Below are 20,335 nucleotides of genomic sequence, written 5' to 3' on the forward strand. Positions count from 1 at the left end.
TTTTGAGAGAAAAGGAAGGTTGGAGATTGGCCTATAATTAGCTAAGATAGCTGGGTCAAGTGATGGCTTTTTAAGTAATGGTTTAATTACTGCCACCTTAAAAGCCTGTGGTACATAGCCAACTAACAAAGATAGATTGATCATATTTAAGATCGAAGCATTAAATAATGGTAGGGCTTCCTTGAGCAGCCTGGTAGGAATGGGGTCTAATAGACATGTTGATGGTTTGGAGGAAGTAACTAATGAAAATAACTCAGACAGAACAATCGGAGAGAAAGAGTCTAACCAAATACTGGCATCACTGAAAGCAGCCAAAGATAACGATACGTCTTTGGGATGGTTATGAGTAATTTTTTCTCTAATAGTTAAAATTTTATTAGCAAAGAAAGTCATGAAGTCATTACTAGTTAAAGTTAAAGGAATACTCGGCTCAATAGAGCTCTGACTCTTTGTCAGCCTGGCCTCCAAATTACGGGTTATCTGCTTTAAGCTGCGAGTTTGTGAGTTATACCACAGAGTCAGGCACTTCTGATTTAAGGCTCTCTTTTTCAGAGGAGCTACAGCATCCAAAGTTGTCCTCAATGAAGATATAAAACTATTGACGAGATAATCTATCTCACTTACAGAGTTTAGGTAGCTACTCTGCACTGTGTTGGTATATGGCATTAGAGAACATAAAGAAGGAATCATATCCTTAAACCTAGTTACAGCGCTTTCTGAAAGACTTCTACTGTAATGAAACTTATTCCCCACTGCTGGGTAGTCCATCAGAGTAAATGTAAATGTTATTAAGAAATGATCAGACAGAAGGGAGTTTTCAGGGAATACTGTTAAGTCTTCAATTTCCATACCATAAGTCAGAACAAGATCTAAAGTATGGTTAAAGTGGTGGGTGGACTCATTTACATTTTGAGCAAAGCCAATAGAGTCTAATAATAGATTAAATGCAGTGTTGAGGCTGTCATTCTCAGCATCTGTGTGGATGTTAAAATCGCCCACTATAATTATCTTATCTGAGCTAAGCACTAAGTCACACAAAAGGTCTGAAAATTCACAGAGAAACTCACAGTAACGACCAGGTGGACGATAGATAATAACAAATAAAACTGGTTTTTGGGACTTCCAATTTGGATGGACAAGACTAAGAGTCAAGCTTTCAAATGAATTAAAGCTCTGTCTGGGTTTTTGATTAATTAATAAGCTGGAGTGGAAGATTGCTGCTAATCCTCCGCCCCGGCCCGTGCTACGAGCATTCTGACAGTTAGTGTGACTTGGGGGTGTTGATTCATTTAAACTAACATATTCATCCTGCTGTAACCAGGTTTTTGTAAGGCAGAATAAATCAATATGTTGATCAATTATTATATCATTTACCAACAGGGACTTAGAAGAGAGAGACCTAATGTTTAATAGACCACATTTAACTGTTTTAGTCTGTGGTGCAGTTGAAGGTGCTATATTATTTTTTCTTTTTGAATTTTTATGCTTAAATAGATTTTTGCTGGTTATTGGTGGTCTGGGAGCAGGCACCGTCTCTACGGGGATGGGGTAATGAGGGGATGGCAGGGGGAGAGAAGCTGCAGAGAGGTGTGTAAGACTACAACTCTGCTTCCTGGTCCCAACCCTGGATAGTCACGGTTTGGAGGATTTAAGAAAATTGGCCAGATTTCTAGAAATGAGAGCTGCTCCATCCAAAGTGGGATGGAGCATTTCTCAAAACAGAGTCGCCAATAACCAGAGTTTGATCCTCGGCGGGTGTGTCGTCGAGTGGGGAAAAACGGTTAGAGATGTGAATGGGTTGGCGGTGTACACAGGGCTGTTTAGGGCTACGCTTCCTCCTCACAGTCACCCAGTCGGCCTGCTTTCCTGGCTGCTCGGGATCTGCCGGGAGGGAGCTAATGGCGGCTAAGCTACCTTGGTCCGCACCAACTACAGGGGCCTGGCTAGCTGTAGAATTTTCCACGGTGCGGAGCCGAGTCTCCAATTCGCCCAGCCTGGCCTCCAAAGCTACGAATAAGCTACACTTATTACAAGTACCGTTACTGCTAAAGGAGGCCGAGGAATAACTAAACATTTCACACCCAGAGCAGAAAAGTGCAGGAGAGACAGGAGAAGCCGCCATGCTAAACCGGCTAAGAGCTAGTAGCTGCGCTAAGCTAGCGGATTCCTAAAAACACACAAAGTGAATAATGTGTAAATAATTTAGAGGTGATTCAGCAGAGGGAGTGCTTTAGTTAAGGCACGTGAAGATTACACTGTGAAACAAATCGTAATCTAGTTATCTAGATCAATCTAACTGCGCAGATTAAACAGCTAACAGATACAGAAAAACACCGCTGTGCTCCGGAACAGGAAGTGATACAATACCGCAGTGAGAGCCAACCACCAGTAGAGGCAAGCAAGAGGAAATGCTTAAATCAAATTAAATCCATGTGTATTTTTGTCCTTTTTCCTTAATTGCAGGGCTGATTCAGTATTTTACAACGGAAACTACAAATGTGAACAAAGCTCGTCATACGTTTCAGCCAAGAAAGCTTTTAATAGTGTTTAATGTCAGCTGCAGTCAATCGACTCCAAAGCTGTGGAGATACTGATGCTGCGAACGCGCATGTGATCCTGACTAATGTGTCAGGGTTATTCATTCCCAAACACACACGCGGACTCAGGAATGGACGAGGAAGATCCTTGTACCTGCAGGTCTGATCCATAACAATCCCACCCACAAATTCACTGAAATAAAAAAACTAAATGGCACCAAAGACACATTCTGGGCTCCTCACCGACATCATCACATCCTTCTTGCATTGCTGAGAAAGATCCCGGATGCCGCTGATGAAGAGCTTGTTGGCGCTGACATACGCCTTCCCTGCTTCAATCATCCCACTGCATAGTTTCACCAGCTGTGGAGAAGATGAAGGAAACGATATTTCATTTGTTCATCACATCCATGAAATCAGTGTCAGTTAATTTTGTCTTGTGGAATCTGCATGTGGTTGTAGCTCATGTGACAGTCATTTAGCTACAAAAGCCACTTGAGGACAAACTTATGTGACTCAACATCATCACATCCACCACAACATTCAAAATCCTGTTTCCTGTACAAAACATCGTATTTATGTTTTCACATGTGGCGACCCCAAGCCAAAAAAAGAAAAAAAAAGAAAAAGAAGAAGCCGAAGAATCCTATCGTAAAGCGCATCATCCGGCGACATGCTTGTCCAAGAAATTATTTATTGCTTGTGGTAATAGATGGTAGTGGGTGCGATCTCATACATGGTCCATATGTTAACCCATGACCTCAGCATGTCACCCAAAACATGCAGACAGACAATCAGTATCTATGTTTTGTGTCAGGGTCGCCTATTAAAAAGCTGACTATGAAAGAGTAATGCAGATTAATAAAACTTTGTATTTATGTGCGTAAATCTACAGTGTGCAGTCATCTAGTGGTGAGACTGAAGACTGCACTATGCCCCTTCACATTTTTACTTCTTCATGCTGACTTGTGATAATCAATATGTGTGATCCTCCATTTAGAGTTGGTAATTCAGTGGATAAGAAGCTGTAGTTCCTTCTTCATTTCACAAAAATGAGGACTCACAAATTCGTTAGCCTGCAGCAGATGACATAAGTCAACGGCATATAAGGGAAAATCTTTTATTTTCTTCAGTCTTCCAGCTGTGCTGCAAAATGCAAAAAGTGGAGTAACTATGTTGCAATTGGGCTACTGAATCAACATGGCGATGGACCATGACAGCCTCCACGTTCCCAAACATGATATATATATATATATATATATATATATATATTATGCTAGTTTAATGTTTAATGCTTTAAGTGGTTACTGGGACGATCAGCTGTAATTACATGTGTCCCCACACAGGGGCGAAGCTACTGAATACTGTGTTAAAAATATAGCAGAAGAAGAAGAAAGAACAAGATGTGTAACGCTGGCAGCTGCAGGTTTGGTGATTAAAACGCCCGCTGTTTTTCTCTTTTCTGCAAATATATGTACTTATGTCTCCATATATATTTCTACACGCTTTACTTTTTCTTGTTCCCCCCTTTTAATATTATATTTAAGTAAATATTGGAGGAGTGGGGTACAATTAGTTATACCTAACAGCTAACGTTAGCTTATCTATCCGGCCTTAGCAACGTTCATCGTAGCTTACAAAATAGTTGGTTCCTTTGTGTTTGATAACAGTCTTCTCCTGTGATGTCTTATCCTCCTTATGTCTTATAATTTATTATATTATATAGACCTTTTTCTTGAGCTGCTTAGGTGTGTAGGGAGAGTTCCCATGGGATAAAAAAGCTTTTCAAATTTAATTTAACCTTTATTTAACCAGGTTTGTCCCATTCAGACCTCTTTTACATGGGAGACCTGGACAATCATCAAGTTTCCAATCCACCCAACCTGCATGTCGTGAAATGTGAGAGGAAACCAGAAAAAAGAACATGCAAGCTCAACACAGAACGGCCACAGGTGGGAATTGATCCCATGATCTTCTTGCTGTGAGGCAGCAGTGCTAACCACTCAGCCACTGCGCTGCCCATACTGGACAGATGACAGCATCTCATCTGCTATAGAGGTTTTTTGACCATCAAGATGAACTCAAGCATTGTTGATTTAAGAAGCAGCAAGACTTCTAGAAGACCTGAGTTCCATGGGGCCGGGGCTTGTTCCTGCATAGTGTAGAACACAGGTCTTCAACTCATTCCAGAAAGGACCAAGAGGGTGCAGGTTTTCTTTGCCACTAACCACTCCACTAGGTGATTTCACTGAGCAGATGGAATCAGTTGATCAGTGGTGTAGAATAAAGTGGGTGAGCCTACAGGAGTCACGCTGGATGGGACACCACACTCCATAAACTCTAACTGAATAAACGCCTCGATTCAGGAGGAATATTCATTTCTTCTTATGTGTCACTGTCTGTTTTTGCCAAGTTTCTATTTCTTCAGCACCCTACTTTTTCAGCAAAGTCCCCATTTCCACTAAATTGTTTCCACTAAAACAGGAGACAAAGCTTGTTAATCCTATAGTTTAATCCCCAGAAGGAACGTGTAGAGCTGGAAAAAGTGTGGCACTGATCCTGACTGACTGTCAGTACAGACAAAATACAGGAAAATGGATCATAACTGATAACAGTCTGGCCATCCACAGAACACTGTGGCGCATTTTCAGTTTATGTCCATACAGAAAGACAAACGAGCATGTTGCCTGTGGGGATCCACGGGCTCTAGATTGGGTACGGTTTACAAAATAGGAAGGTGACATTTTTCCAAGGGTGGCAACAAATTAAGTAATGAGTTGGAAAAATGTGTGAGTCCAGAATGTTTTTAGAACCTTTAGACCTCAATACTTTTTAGACAACATACTCAACTCTTTTGTTTCCTGTTAATTATGCAATTGTTAATGTTAATTTACTGTATTAATGTATTTATAAATTGTTTAGGTTGTTGTTATCATATTCACACTATAATTATCATTATTATTATTATTACTTATATTTTGTCATTTGATTTTTAAATGGACCACAATGGAAAAAAGTGCTTTCACTTTATTGCGTCATCCATGTATTCTTAAGGCATTTACAATGGGGGATTTTCAAGGTGTGATAGAACAGCGCCCACACGATGACATCACAACTCTGTCCAGTTAGGGAGACGCAGTTTCGTTCAACAACAAGAACTGTCAAGAAACTTTCTCGTGTGTGGCTGGAGTTGTGAAAACATGTTCATTGCGCACACAATGTTGGTATTTTGGTCATTGAACTTTCCTAGCAACCGGTCACACGGCATTAACGAAGGATACCAAAGCCAAAAATGAAACAAGAAATCTGGACCTACGTTGACTTTTGGAGACATCGTTTAACCGGCGTCCATCTTTGATCGGTTAGCCGCTTCGTGAGGCGTCCTAACAAGCTGTTGTTTCTAATGACACCAAATATGCGAGCGAGAAGCTCCCTAACTGGAAGTCTCTGTTTCAAGATGGCGGCGCAACTTGAAAATTGTCCATTATATGCACTTACATTGAACTTATAAAATAAAATCATGCACTCACGCTTTTAATATAGAGATGAGTTACTGCCCCCTGCTGGAAAGACATGTGAGTCCAAAATGTAATTAGCAATGTTAGCTAATACTCGTAGCTTCTCCAAAACTATTAATCAATCAATCAATTTTATTTATATAGTGCCAAATCACAACAAACAGTTGCCCCAAGGCGCTTTATATTGTAAGGCAAGGCCATACAATAATTACAGAAAAACCCCAACGGTCAATACGACCCGCTGTGAGCAAGCACTTGGTGACAGTAGGAAGGAAAAACTCCCTTTTAACAGGAAGAAACCTCCAGCAGAACCAGGCTCAGGGAGTCCTATAGTCCATTAGTCCTATCAGCATTCCATTTTGTTTGTGTTCATCCACGACCCAAAATACATAAGCATACCAAACGGCAAAACTGTCAGCTCTCCCTGGTTATTACATGACGGAAGCCACACACGCACGCACGCACACACAGGCCACTTGGCTATTATAACAGAATGGAAAACAATGTCTACCAGTAAGAATAAAAGAACAGTTTCAAGATATTGTGCAATGATCTGACCTTGACTTCATATCTAAGATAAGAATAATGCTGCAATAATTGCATTTATTTATGAAACACCAACTCATAGTACATTTCAAAGCAAAATACTATAAATAAACAAATTCATGTATCTTTAAAAGCAATTGCATGTTAATGATTAGATTAAAACAGACTAAAACTATTAAGAAAAATGGTTTTGGTGTAGTTTTAGTGAGTGAAATCAGAAAATTGTCAGGCTGTGTTTCCCTCTCTCTGGCCACACCCTCCTTCTTGGGCATTCCATGCACACCTGCTCTCAATCTGCACCTCATCACCGGGTGTATTTAAGCTCCTCCTTTTGCCTTACTCCCTCGCCAGATTGTAGCGCCTTGTGCCTCTTTCCTGCTCAGTACCTTGTATTTCCTTGCCTTGCTTCGTTTGCCTACTTGCCTGTGTATCTCGACCACGCCTAACCTGATGATTTTGTCACTGTTGCTCTTTTTGGACTGCCTTTCTCACAGGTCTTGCGAAGTACTGTTAAGGTAGTAAAAAAGTGCAGAAGAAAAGATATGTGCCAAATTAAAGTTCATTGTCTGAGGATCAAAAAAATGTAAAACAATTTTTTTTAATGAGGGATTCTCAAGAAATTGCACTTTGAAAATTATGCTTATTTTCACCTAAATAACATGATTTTGAGGTCTTTGCAAAAGCGCAGTATTGCAAATTTTGAATCGGAGCATTTAAAGCATGAAAATTAGGATTTTAGGGCTGTGATCAACTGTTTCAAAAGCATTTGGTATATCCAAAAAGAAATGATCAGCTCTTTCAAAAGCAATTGGTTCTTTTTTTTGTGAAGGTGAGATAAATAGTGACTTTAGCTGAACTCAACATGCCTCCAGGAAAAACTCATGATGTCAATAGATCTTTTGCTTGCCTTGTCTGCTTTAAGAAAGGCTGATCCATGACTGCTATCATTGGCATTGTTCTTGACAGAGTACAAAAATATTTCATGGCGATTTTGATCCAAGTGATCAAAAGTTGCCAAATGGCATCTGTACCCGCTGCAGAAACATCCTCTTGGATATAGACAAGGGAAAGCCTACTGTTCTGGATGATCCAGTTGATTTTTCAACTTTGAACTTTCCAGTCCTGACAAGAACGTTTGGAGGAGTCACTGAACTTAAAGATTTGCAGGGTTGTCCATGCAGTATTTGCATGATTGCTAGAGCGAATCCTGGTCAGGAAAGCCATAAATTTGGTGGCAAAACCAAGCAAGGGCCTTTTCCTGTTGGAAGCCCACTTTTGCCAGGTCCTAAAAGGTTAGCCACACCTAAGCCAGTCAAAATCTGCAAACGCTGTAGGCAGGTGATTGGCAAAGGAATCCAACATCCACAACCTTGTGGTATTTCTGATAGGAGGAAGAATCTGCAAGATGTCATGCTTCAAGATCCAGGAGGTGCAAAAATGGCTGCTTCTGCTCTCATTAGGCAAAAAATAGATGCTGCACCTAAAGACTCTTCCTCCATTAAGCTTGCCACAAGCGGCTTTCCAACAAATATCCCCATACCTGGTCCGTCCCGAGCCAGAAAATCCCTTTTTCAGGATGAAAGTGTTCCAGCTTCAGAGCTCCATCGTTTGATGACTTTGAACAATATGTCACAGAGGCAAACTGAGCAAACTGCGAAGATGATTCGGCTTGCCTCTACTGGTGGTTGTCTCTCACTGCGGTATTGTATCACTTCCTGTTCCGGAGCACAGCGGTGTTTTTCTGTATCTGTTAGCTGTTTAATCTTCGCAGTTAGATTGATCTAGTTATCTAGATTACGATTTGTTTCCCAGTGTAATCTTTACGTGCCTTAACTAAAGCACTCCTTCTGCTGAATCACCTCTAAATTATTTACACATTATTCACTTTGCGTGTTTTTAGGCATCCGCTAGCTTAGCGTAGCTACTAGCTCTTAGCCGATTTAGCATGGCGGCTTCTCCTGTCTCTCCCGCACTTTTCTGCTCTGGGTGTGAAATGTTTAGTTATTCCTCGGCCTCCTTTAGCAGTAACGGTACTTGTAATAAGTGTAGCTTATTCGTAGCTTTGGAGGCCAGGCTGGGCGAATTGGAGACTCGGCTCCGCACCGTGGAAAATTCTACAGCTAGCCAGGCCCCTGTAGTCGGTGCGGACCAAGGTAGCTTAGCCGCCGTTAGTTACCCCCTGGCAGATCCCGAGCAGCCGGGAAAGCAGGCCGACTGGGTGACTGTGAGGAGGAAGCGTAGCCCTAAACAGAAGCCCCGTGTACACCGCCAACCCGTTCACATCTCTAACCGTTTTTCCCCACTCGGCGACACACCCGCCGAGGATCAAACTCTGGTTATTGGCGACTCTGCGAAATGTGAAGTTAGCGACACCAGCAACCATAGTCAATTGTCTTCCGGGGGCCAGAGCAGGCGACATTGAAGGAAATTTGAAACTGCTGGCTAAGGCTAAGCGTAAATTTGGTAAGATTGTAATTCACGTCGGCAGTAATGACACCCGGTTACGCCAATCGGAGGTCACTAAAATTAACATTAAATCGGTGTGTAACTTTGCAAAAACACTGTCGGACTCTGTAGTTTTCTCTGGGCCCCTCCCCAATCAGACCGGGAGTGACATGTTTAGCCGCATGTTCTCCTTGAATTGCTGGCTGTCTGAGTGGTGTCCAAAAAATGAGGTGGGCTTCATAGATAATTGGCAAAGCTTCTGGGGAAAACCTGGTCTTGTTAGGAGAGACGGCATCCATCCCACTTTGGATGGAGCAGCTCTCATTTCTAGAAATCTGGCCAATTTTCTTAAATCCTCCAAACCGTGACTATCCAGGGTTGGGACCAGGAAGCAGAGTTGTAGTCTTACACACCTCTCTGCAGCTTCTCTCCCCCTGCCATCCCCTCATTACCCCATCCCCGTAGAGACGGTGCCTGCTCCCAGACCACCAATAACCAGTAAAAATCTATTTAAGCATAAAAATTCAAAAAGAAAAATAATATAGCATCTTCAACTGCACCACAGACTAAAACAGTTAAATGTGGTCTATTAAACATTAGGTCTCTCTCTTCTAAGTCCCTGTTGGTAAATGATATAATAATTGATCAACATATTGATTTATTCTGCCTGACAGAAACATGGTTACAGCAGGATGAATATGTTAGTTTAAATGAGTCAACACCCCCGAGTCACACTAACTGCCAGAATGCTCGTAGCACGGGCCGAGGGGGAGGATTAGCAGCAATCTTCCACTCCAGCTTATTAATTAATCAAAAACCCAGACAGAGCTTTAATTCATTTGAAAGCTTGACTCTTAGTCTTGTCCATCCAAATTGGAAGTCCCAAAAACCAGTTTTATTTGTTATTATCTATCGTCCACCTGGTCGTTACTGTGAGTTTCTCTGTGAATTTTCAGACCTTTTGTCTGACTTAGTGCTTAGCTCAGATAAGATAATTATAGTGGGCGATTTTAACATCCACACAGATGCTGAGAATGACAGCCTCAACACTGCATTTAATCTATTATTAGACTCTATTGGCTTTGCTCAAAAAGTAAATGAGTCCACCCACCACTTTAATCATATCTTAGATCTTGTTCTGACTTATGGTATGGAAATTGAAGACTTAACAGTATTCCCTGAAAACTCCCTTCTGTCTGATCATTTCTTAATAACATTTACATTTACTCTGATGGACTACCCAGCAGTGGGGAATAAGTTTCATTACACTAGAAGTCTTTCAATCAATCAATCAATCAATTTTTTTATATAGCGCCAAATCACAACAAACAGTTGCCCCAAGGCGCTTTATATTGTAAGGCAAGGCCATACAATAATTATGTAAAACCCCAACGGTCAAAACGACCCCCTGTGAGCAAGCATTTGGCTAAAGTGGGAAGGAAAAACTCCCTTTTAACAGGAAGAAACCTCCAGCAGAACCAGGCTCAGGGAGGGGCAGTCTTCTGCTGGGACTGGTTGGGGCTGAGGGAGAGAACCAAGAAAAAGACATGCTGTGGAGGGGAGCAGAGATCAATCACTAATGATTAAATGCAGAGTGGTGCATACAGAGCAAAAAGAGAAAGAAACAGTGCATCATGGGAACCCCCCAGCAGTCTACGTCTATAGCAGCATAACTAAGGGATGGTTCAGGGTCACCTGATCCAGCCCTAACTATAAGCTTTAGCAAAAAGGAAAGTTTTAAGCCTAATCTTAAAAGTAGAGAGGGTATCTGTCTCCCTGATCTGAATTGGGAGCTGGTTCCACAGGAGAGGAGCCTGAAAGCTGAAGGCTCTGCCTCCCATTCTACTCTTACAAACCCTAGGAACTACAAGTAAGCCTGCAGTCTGAGAGCGAAGCGCTCTATTGGTGTGATATGGTACTACGAGGTCCCTAAGATAAGATGGGACCTGATTATTCAAAACCTTATAAGTAAGAAGAAGAATTTTAAATTCTATTGTAGAATTAACAGGAAGCCAATGAAGAGAGGCCAATATGGGTGAGATATGCTCTCTCCTTCTAGTCCCCATCAGTACTCTAGCTGCAGCATTTTGAATTAACTGAAGGCTTTTTACGGAACTTTTAGGACAACCTGATAATAATGAATTGCAATAGTCCAGCCTAGAGGAAATAAATGCATGAATTAGTTTTTCAGCATCACTCTGAGAGAAGACCTTTCTGATTTTAGAGATATTGCGTAAATGCAAAAAAGCAGTCCTACATATTTGTTTAATATGCGCTTTGAATGACATATCCTGATCAAAAATGACTCCAAGATTTCTCACAGTATTACTAGAGGTCAGGGTAATGCCATCCAGAGTAAGGATCTGGTTAGACACCATGTTTCTAAGATTTGTGGGGCCAAGTACAATAACTTCAGTTTTATCTGAGTTTAAAAGCAGGAAATTAGAGGTCATCCATGTCTTTATGTCTGTAAGACAATCCTGCAGTTTAGCTAATTGGTGTGTGTCCTCTGGCTTCATGGATAGATAAAGCTGGGTATCATCTGCGTAACAATGAAAATTTAAGCAATACCGTCTAATAATACTGCCTAAGGGAAGCATGTATAAAGTGAATAAAATTGGTCCTAGCACAGAACCTTGTGGAACTCCATAATTAACTTTAGTCTGTGAAGAAGACTAAAGACTAATAACTCACAAGCTACGAGTTTGTGAGTTATACCACGGAGTCAGGCACTTCTGATTTAAAGCTCTCTTTTTTAGAGGAGCTACAGCATCCAAAGTTGTCTTCAATGAGGATGTAAAACTATTGACGAGATACTCTATCTCACTTACAGAGTTTAGGTAGCTACTCTGCACTGTGTTGGTATATGGCATTAGAGAACATAAAGAAGGAATCATATCCTTAAACCTAGTTACAGCGCTTTCTGAAAGACTTCTAGTGTAATGAAACTTATTCCCCACTGCTGGGTAGTCCATCAGAGTAAATGTAAATGTTATTAAGAAATGATCAGACAGAAGGGAGTTTTCAGGGAATACTGTTAAGTCTTCTATTTCCATACCATAAGTCAGAACAAGATCTAAGATATGATTAAAGTGGTGGGTGGACTCATTTACTTTATGAGCAAAGCCAATAGAGTCTAATAATAGATTAAATGCAGTGTTGAGGCTGTCATTCTCAGCATCTGTGTGGCTGTTAAAATCGCCCACTATAATTATCTTATCTGAGCTAAGCACTAAGTCAGACAAAAGGTCTGAAAATTCACAGAGAAACTCACAGTAACGACCAGGTGGACGATAGATAATAACAAATAAAACTGGTTTTTGGGACTTCCAATTTGGATGGCCAAGACTAAGAGTCAAGCTTTCAAATGAATTAAAGCTCTGTCTGGGTTTTTGATTAATTAATAAGCTGGAATGGAAGATTGCTGCTAATCCTCCTCCTCGGCCCGTGCTACGAGCATTCTGACAGTTAGTGTGACTTGGGGGTGTTGACTCATTTAAACTAACATATTCATCCTGCTGTAACCAGGTTTCTGTAAGGCAGAATAAATCAATATGTTGATCAATTATTATATCATTTACCAACAGGGACTTAGAAGAGAGAGACCTAATGTTTAATAGACCACATTTAACTGTTTTAGTCTGTGGTGCAGTTGAAGGTGCTATATTATTTTTTTTTTTATTTTTATGCTTAAATAGATTTTTGCTGGTTATTGGTAGTCTGGGAGCAGGCACCGTCTCTACGGGGATGGGGTAATGAGGGGATGGCAGGGGGAGAGAAGCTGCAGAGAGGTGTGTAAGACTACAACTCTGCTTCCTGGTCCCAACCCTGGATAGTCACGGTTTGGAGGATTTAAGAAAATTAGCCAGATTTCTAGAAATGAGAGCTACTCCATCTAAAGTGGGATGGATGCCGTCTCTCCTAACAAGACCAGGTTTTCCCCAGAAGCTTTGCCAATTATCTATGAAGCCCACCTCATTTTTTGGACACCACTCAGACAGCCAGCAATTCAAGGAGAACATGCGGCTAAACATGTCACTCCCGGTCTGATTGGGGAGGGGCCCAGAGAAAACTACAGAGTCTGACATTGTTTTTGCAAAGTTACACACCGATTTAATGTTAATTTTAGTGACCTCCGATTGGCGTAACCGGGTGTCATTACTGCCGACGTGAATTACAATCTTACCAAATTTACGCTTAGCCTTAGCCAGCAGTTTCAAATTTCCTTCAATGTCGCCTGCTCTGGCCCCCGGAAGACAATTGACTATGGTTGCTGGTGTCGCTAACTTCACATTTCGCAAAACAGAGTCGCCAATAACCAGAGTTTGATCCTCGGCGGGTGTGTCGCCGAGTGGGGAAAAACGGTTAGAGATGTGAACGGGTTGGCGGTGTACACGGGGCTTCTGTTTAGGACTACGCTTCCTCCTCACAGTCACCCAGTCGGCCTGCTTTCCCGGCTGCTCGGGATCTGCCAGGGGGTAACTAACGGTGGCTAAGCTACCTTGGTCCGCACCGACTACAGGGGCCTGGCTAGCTGTAGAATTTTCCACGGTGCGGAGCCGAGTCTCCAATTCGCCCAGCCTGGCCTCCAAAGCTACGAATAAGCTACACTTATTACAAGTACCGTTACTGCTAAAGGAGGCCGAGGAATGACTAAACATTTCACACCCAGAGCAGAAAAGTGCGGGAGAGACAGGAGAAGCCGCCATGCTAAACCGGCTAAGAGCTAGTAGCTGCGCTAAGCTAGCGGATTCCTAAAAACACGCAAAGTGAATAATGTGTAAATAATTTAGAGGTGATTCAGCAGAAGGAGTGCTTTAGTTAAGGCACGTGAAGATTACACTGGGAAACAAATCGTAATCTAGATAACTAGAGCAATCTAACTGTGCAGATTAAACAGCTAACAGATACAGAAAAACACCGCTGTGCTCCGGAACAGGAAGTGATACAATACCGCAGTGAGAGCCAACCACCAGTAGAGGCAAGCAAACATCAGAAAGCACTGTAACTACGTTTAAGGATATGATTCCTTCTTTATGTTCTCTAATGCCATATACCAACACAGTGCAGAGTAGCTACCTAAACTCTGTAAGTGAGATAGAGTATCTCGTCAATAGTTTTACATCCTCATTGAAGACAACTTTGGATGCTGTAGCTCCTCTAAAAAAGAGAGCTTTAAATCAGAAGTGCCTGACTCCGTGGTATAACTCACAAACTCGTAGCTTAAAGCAGATAACCCGTAAGTTGGAGAGGAAATGGCGTCTCACTAATTTAGAAGATCTTCACTTAGCCTGGAAAAAGAGTCTGTTGCTCTATAAAAAAGCCCTCCGTAAAGCTAGGACATCTTTCTACTCATCACTAATTGAAGAAAATAAGAACAACCCCAGGTTTCTTTTCAGCACTGTAGCCAGGCTGACAGAGTCAGAGCTCTATTGAGCTGAGTATTCCATTAACTTTAACTAGTAATGACTTCATGACTTTCTTTGCTAACAAAATTTTAACTATTAGAGAAAAAATTACTCATAACCATCCCAAAGACGTATCGTTATCTTTGGCTGCTTTCAGTGATGCCGGTATTTGGTTAGACTCTTTCTCTCAGATTGTTCTGTCTGAGTTATTTTCATTAGTTACTTCATCCAAACCATCAACATGTTTATTAGACCCCATTCCTACCAGGCTGCTCAAGGAAGCCCTACCATTATTTAATGCTTCGATCTTAAATATGATCAATCTATCTTTGTTAGTTGGCTATGTACCACAGGCTTTTAAGGTGGCAGTAATTAAACCATTACTTAAAAAGCCATCACTTGACCCAGCTATCTTAGCTAATTATAGGCCAATCTCCAACCTTCCTTTTCTCTCAAAAATTCTTGAAAGGGTAATTGTAAAACAGCTAACTGATCATCTGCAGAGGAATGGTCTATTTGAAGAGTTTCAGTCAGGTTTTAGAATTCATCATAGTACAGAAACAGCATTAGTGAAGGTTACAAATGATCTTCTTATGGCCTCGGACAGTGGACTCATCTCTGTGCTTGTTCTGTTAGACCTCAGTGCTGCTTTTGATACTGTTGACCATAAAATTTTATTACAGAGATTAGAGCATGCCATAGGTATTAAAGGCACTGCGCTGGTTTGAATCATATTTGTCTAATAGATTACAATTTGTTCATGTAAATGGGGAATCTTCTTCAGACTAAAGTTAATTATGGAGTTCCACAAGGTTCTGTGCTAGGACCAATTTTATTCACTTTATACATGCTTCCCTTAGGCAGTATTATTAGACGGTATTGCTTAAATTTTCATTGTTACGCAGATGATACCCAGCTTTATCTATCCATGAAGCCAGAGGACACACACCAATTAGCTAAACTGCAGGATTGTCTTACAGACATAAAGACATGGATGACCTCTAATTTCCTGCTTTTAAACTCAGATAAAACTGAAGTTATTGTACTTGGCCCCACAAATCTTAGAAACATGGTGTCTAACCAGATCCTTACTCTGGATGGCATTACCCTGACCTCTAGTAATACTGTGAGAAATCTTGGAGTCATTTTTGATCAGGATATGTCATTCAAAGCGCATATTAAACAAATATGTAGGACTGCTTTTTTGCATTTACGCAATATCTCTAAAATCAGAAAGGTCTTGTCTCAGAGTGATGCTGAAAAACTAATTCATGCATTTATTTCCTCTAGGCTGGACTATTGTAATTCATTATTATCAGGTTGTCCTAAAAGTTCCCTAAAAAGCCTTCAGTTAATTCAAAATGCTGCAGCTAGAGTACTGACGGGGACTAGCAGGAGAGAGCATATCTCACCCATATTGGCCTCTCTTCATTGGTTTCCTGTTAATTCTAGAACAGAATTTAAAATTCTTCTTCTTACTTATAAGGTTTTGAATAATCAGGTCCCATCAAGCGCCTTGGGGCAACTGTTTGTTGTGATTTGGCGCTATATAAAAAAAATTGATTGATTGATTGATTGATCTTATCTTAGGGACCTCGTAGTACCATATCACCCCAATAGAGCGCTTCGCTCTCAGACTGCAGGCTTACTTGTAGTTCCTAGGGTTTGTAAGAGTAGAATGGGAGGCAGAGCCTTCAGCTTTCAGGCTCCTCTCCTGTGGAACCAGCTCCCAATTCAGATCAGGGAGACAGACACCCTCTCTACTTTTAAGATTAGGCTTAAAACTTTCCTTTTTGCTAAAGCTTATAGTTAGGGCTGGATCAGGTGACCCTGAACCATCCCTTAGTTATGCTGCTATAGACGTAGACTGCTGGGGGGTTCCCATGATGCACTGTTTCTTTCTCTTTTTGCTCTGTATGCACCACTCTGCATTTAATCATTAGTGATCGATCTCTGCTCCCCTCCACAGCATGTCTTTTTCCTGGTTCTCTCCCTCAGCCCCAACCAGTCCCAGCAGAAGACTGCCCCTCCCTGAGCCTGGTTCTGCTGGAGGTTTCTTCCTGTTAAAAGGGAGTTTTTCCTTCCCACTGTAGCCAAGTGCTTGCTCACAGGGGGTCGTTTTGACCATTGGGGTTTTACATAATTATTGTATGGCCTTGCCTTACAATATAAAGCGCCTTGGGGCAACTGTTTGTTGTGATTTGGCGCTATATAAAAAAATTGATTGATTGATTGGTCTTGGAAAGGGCGAGATTTCTTTGAACCTGGAGCTATGGACAAGCTCAGAGCTGCAGACAAGTCCCTAGAGCAGTATTTCACTTTGAGGACATGTGAAATGGATTCCTCATTAAAGGAGGAGAGGGCTGGAGGCAGAAAGGTCAATAGAACTGTTGTCTATTGTAACCTTATTGGTCTTATTGCCCATCTCCACCAAATTAGAGGTTACCATCCCCTGACCAGATATTTTGTCAAGGTTGGCATTGATGGTGGAGGGTCATTCCTCAAGGTTTGTCTCAACCTTGAGAGACAAGACGATGAGTTGCCCAGCTAGCCAAAAGACCAAGTGGTCCTATGCAGCAGGAGCTTGCTCTGAAAAGTTTAAAGACTCAGGGGTCCATAAGCTCATGATTGTGGTCATGGTTGAGGAGGCTAGTGAGAGCTACAGTAATCTCAAGTCTCTGTTGGATCTTCTTGAACTGAACACAGCCTTGAGATCAGAAGATGCCAGTTACTCTTGTGCATTTGATATGAAACTGGCAAATGTATTCGTGGGATTGGGAACAGCTGCTTCGACATATTCATGCCCTTTGTGTGAGCTGCCGAAATCAGACTTTGCCAGACCAGACCTTCTGCTTGATGGTGGTAGACTTCGAACTCTTGGCTCCATCAGAGCGCATGCAGGCATGTATGAAGCTGCAGCAGCTAATCACAGGGGCAAGACTAAGCTAAGTTCGGCTCATTTTTACAGCTGTGAGCAAATGCCCCTCTGTGATCTTGAGGATGACTCTGCTTTGGTGCTTGACTCGGTGCCACCGATGGAACTGCACCTAATGCTAGGTGTTGTCAACCATCTTTATGATTGTCTTGATGGAAGACTCAAGAGCAAGGAAAGTTCCATCACAGCAAAAGATTGGGCAGCTTCCCTGGGACTGGCCAAGTCAGCCCACTATGGAGGACAGTTCAATGGCAACCAGTGCAGGACTTTGTTGTCCAGTACTGACAGCCTTGAACAGATTCTTCATGAGGCAGGAGCTTTAACTGTTGGAGCACCAGTCCTGGATGCCTTTGTATCCTTCAGCATGGTCAGAAAAGCTTGCTTTGGGATGACATTCAGTGCAAATTTCCAGGTTCATATCAAGAGGTTTGCTGAGGCCTTCTTGGAACTTGGCTTGAGTGTCACACCAAAGGTTCATGCAGTCCTTGTGCATGTACCACAATTCCTCAAACGCCAAAAGTCTAGAGGACTAGGATACTGGTGAGAGCAGGCTTCTGAGTGCATTCAGACTTTGATAGTCTCTGGGTTGGAAGCAGCTACAAAAGAGCCATGAGTAATAAGGACTATGCTAGTCAACTGCACAAGTATGTTGTGACCTACAACTCACGACACCAGTGAGTTTTGTAGCCTATATGTGTCAGAATTTTCTTGTCTTTCTATGATTTTTCATTAGCTGTTAGATGTTTGTTCTTGTTTCTTTTCATATTTCAGAATTAATACCATATATGAAATATAAAAAAAAAAAAAACCTGTCTGTGATTGGTACCTTGATGTGGTAGATAGGCTTAAGGAGGTATGTAACTCGTCTGAACTAAATCCAGTCAAAAATGAGAATATTTACACTAAGTTGTCCTTGAAACATCCACGTTCATGTCTTAAATGCTATTTTGGTCCAACATTTACAATACTGTGCCTTTGCGAAAACCTCAAAACCGCTTCCCAGAATGCACCGCAGCGCCAGCAGAGTCCTGGCATCTCACAGCACATGTAAACAATGGCTAGCGAGGATGTGGATGGCGTCGATCCATCAAGGTCATGGGCGATTATGGTGATGACACGTTCTTCCAAGTTGAGAGGGTTAGAGGAGGTGTAGCACCTGTGAAGGACTTCTGACGTCCCAATGTGGTCTTGCTGTCTACACTTCATGAGGTTTGTTATGTCCGCCAAGGACATACAACCCCAACTCCAATGAAGTTGGAATGTTGTGTAAAATGTAAATAAAAACAGAATACAATGATTTGCAAATCCTCTTCAACCTATATTCAATTGAATACACCACAAAGACAAGATATTTAATGTTCAAACTGATAAACTTTATTGTTTTTGTGCAAATATTTGCTCATTTTGAAGTGGATGCCTGCAACATGTTTCAAAAAAGCTGGGACGGGGCAACAAAAGACTGGGAAAGTTGATGAATGCTCAAACAACATCTGTTTGGAAACAGGTGAGTGTCATGATGGGTATAAAAGGAGCATCCCCAAAGGCTCAGCCGTTCACAAGCAAAGATGGGGTGAGGATCACCACTTTGTGAACAACTGCATGAAAAAATAGTCCAACAGTTTAAGAATAATGTTTTTCAACGTTGAATTGCAAGAAATTTAGGGATTCCATCATCTACAGTCCATAATATAATCAGAAGATTCAGAGAATCTGGAGAACTTTCTACACATAAGCAGCAAGGCCGAAAACCAACACTGAATGCCCATGACCTTCGATCCCTCAGGCGGCACTGAATTAAAAACTGACATCATTGTGTAAAGGATCTTACCGCGTGGGTTCAGGAACACTTCAGAAAACCATTGTCAGTTAACACAGTTCATCGCTACATCTACAAGTGCAAGTTAAAACTCTACCATGCAGTGGTGAAAGCCAAACATCAACAACATCCAGAAACGCCGCCACCTTCTCTGGGCCCGAGCTCATTTGAAATGGACAGACACAAACTGGAAAAATGTGCTGTGGTCTGATGAGTCCACATTTCAAATTGTTTTTGGAAATCATGGACGTCGTGTCCTCTGAACCATTCAGATTGTTACCAGCGCAAAATTCAAAAGCCAGCATCTGTGATGGTATGGGGGTGTGTTAGTGCCCATGACATGGACAACTTACACATCTGTGATGGCACCATCAATGCTGAAAGGTACATCCAGGTTTTGGAGCAACACATGCTGCCATCCAAGCAACGTCTTTTTCAGGGACGTCCCTGCTTATTTCAGCAAGACAATGCCAAGCCACATTCTGCACGTGTTACAACAGCGTGGCTTCGTAGTAAAAGAGTGCGGGTACTAGACTGGCCTGCCTGCAGTCCAGACCTGTCGCCCATTGAAAATGTGTGGTGCATTATGAAGCGCAAAATACGACAACAGAGACCCCGGACTGTTGAACAACTGAAGTTGGACATCAAGCAAGAATGGGAAAGAATTCCACCTACAAAGCTTCAACAATTAGTGTCCTCAGTTCCCAAACGCTTATTGAGTGTTGTTAGAAGGAAAGGTGATGTAACACAGTGGGAAACATACCACTGTCCCAGCTTTTTTGAAACATGTTGCAGGCATCCATTTCCAAATGAGCAAATATTTGCACAAAAACAAGAAAGTTTATCAGTTTGAACATTAAATATCTTGTCTTTGTGGTGTATTCAATTGAATATAGGTTGAAGAGGATTAGAAAATCATTGTATTCTGTTTTTATTTACATTCATCACAACGTCCCAACTTCATTGGAATTGGGGTTGTACTAAAATGACCTGTCTGTCTGTCTGTTAGCAGCATTACATCAAAACTACTGCACAGGTTTTCACAAAATCTGCACCACATATAGATATTAGGCCATGAAAGAACCAATTCAATTTTGGAGTTGATCTGGATTGGATCTTAATCAAGTTTC

General features: G+C 41.6%; 1 protein-coding gene across 1 annotated transcript in view; it reads right to left on the reverse strand.

Annotated features, from left to right (window-relative positions):
* acap3a (ArfGAP with coiled-coil, ankyrin repeat and PH domains 3a) overlaps positions 1-20,335 on the reverse strand; it is a 204,653-nt gene that overhangs the window by 91,544 nt on the left and 92,774 nt on the right. Inside the window, 1 exon segment of the mRNA XM_034173438.1 lies at positions 2,781-2,900. Coding sequence (XP_034029329.1) covers positions 2,781-2,900 — 120 coding nt within the window.

This window comes from Thalassophryne amazonica, chromosome 6 (genome assembly GCF_902500255.1).
Source record: "Thalassophryne amazonica chromosome 6, fThaAma1.1, whole genome shotgun sequence".
In the NCBI taxonomy this organism is placed as follows: Eukaryota; Metazoa; Chordata; class Actinopteri; order Batrachoidiformes; family Batrachoididae; genus Thalassophryne; species Thalassophryne amazonica.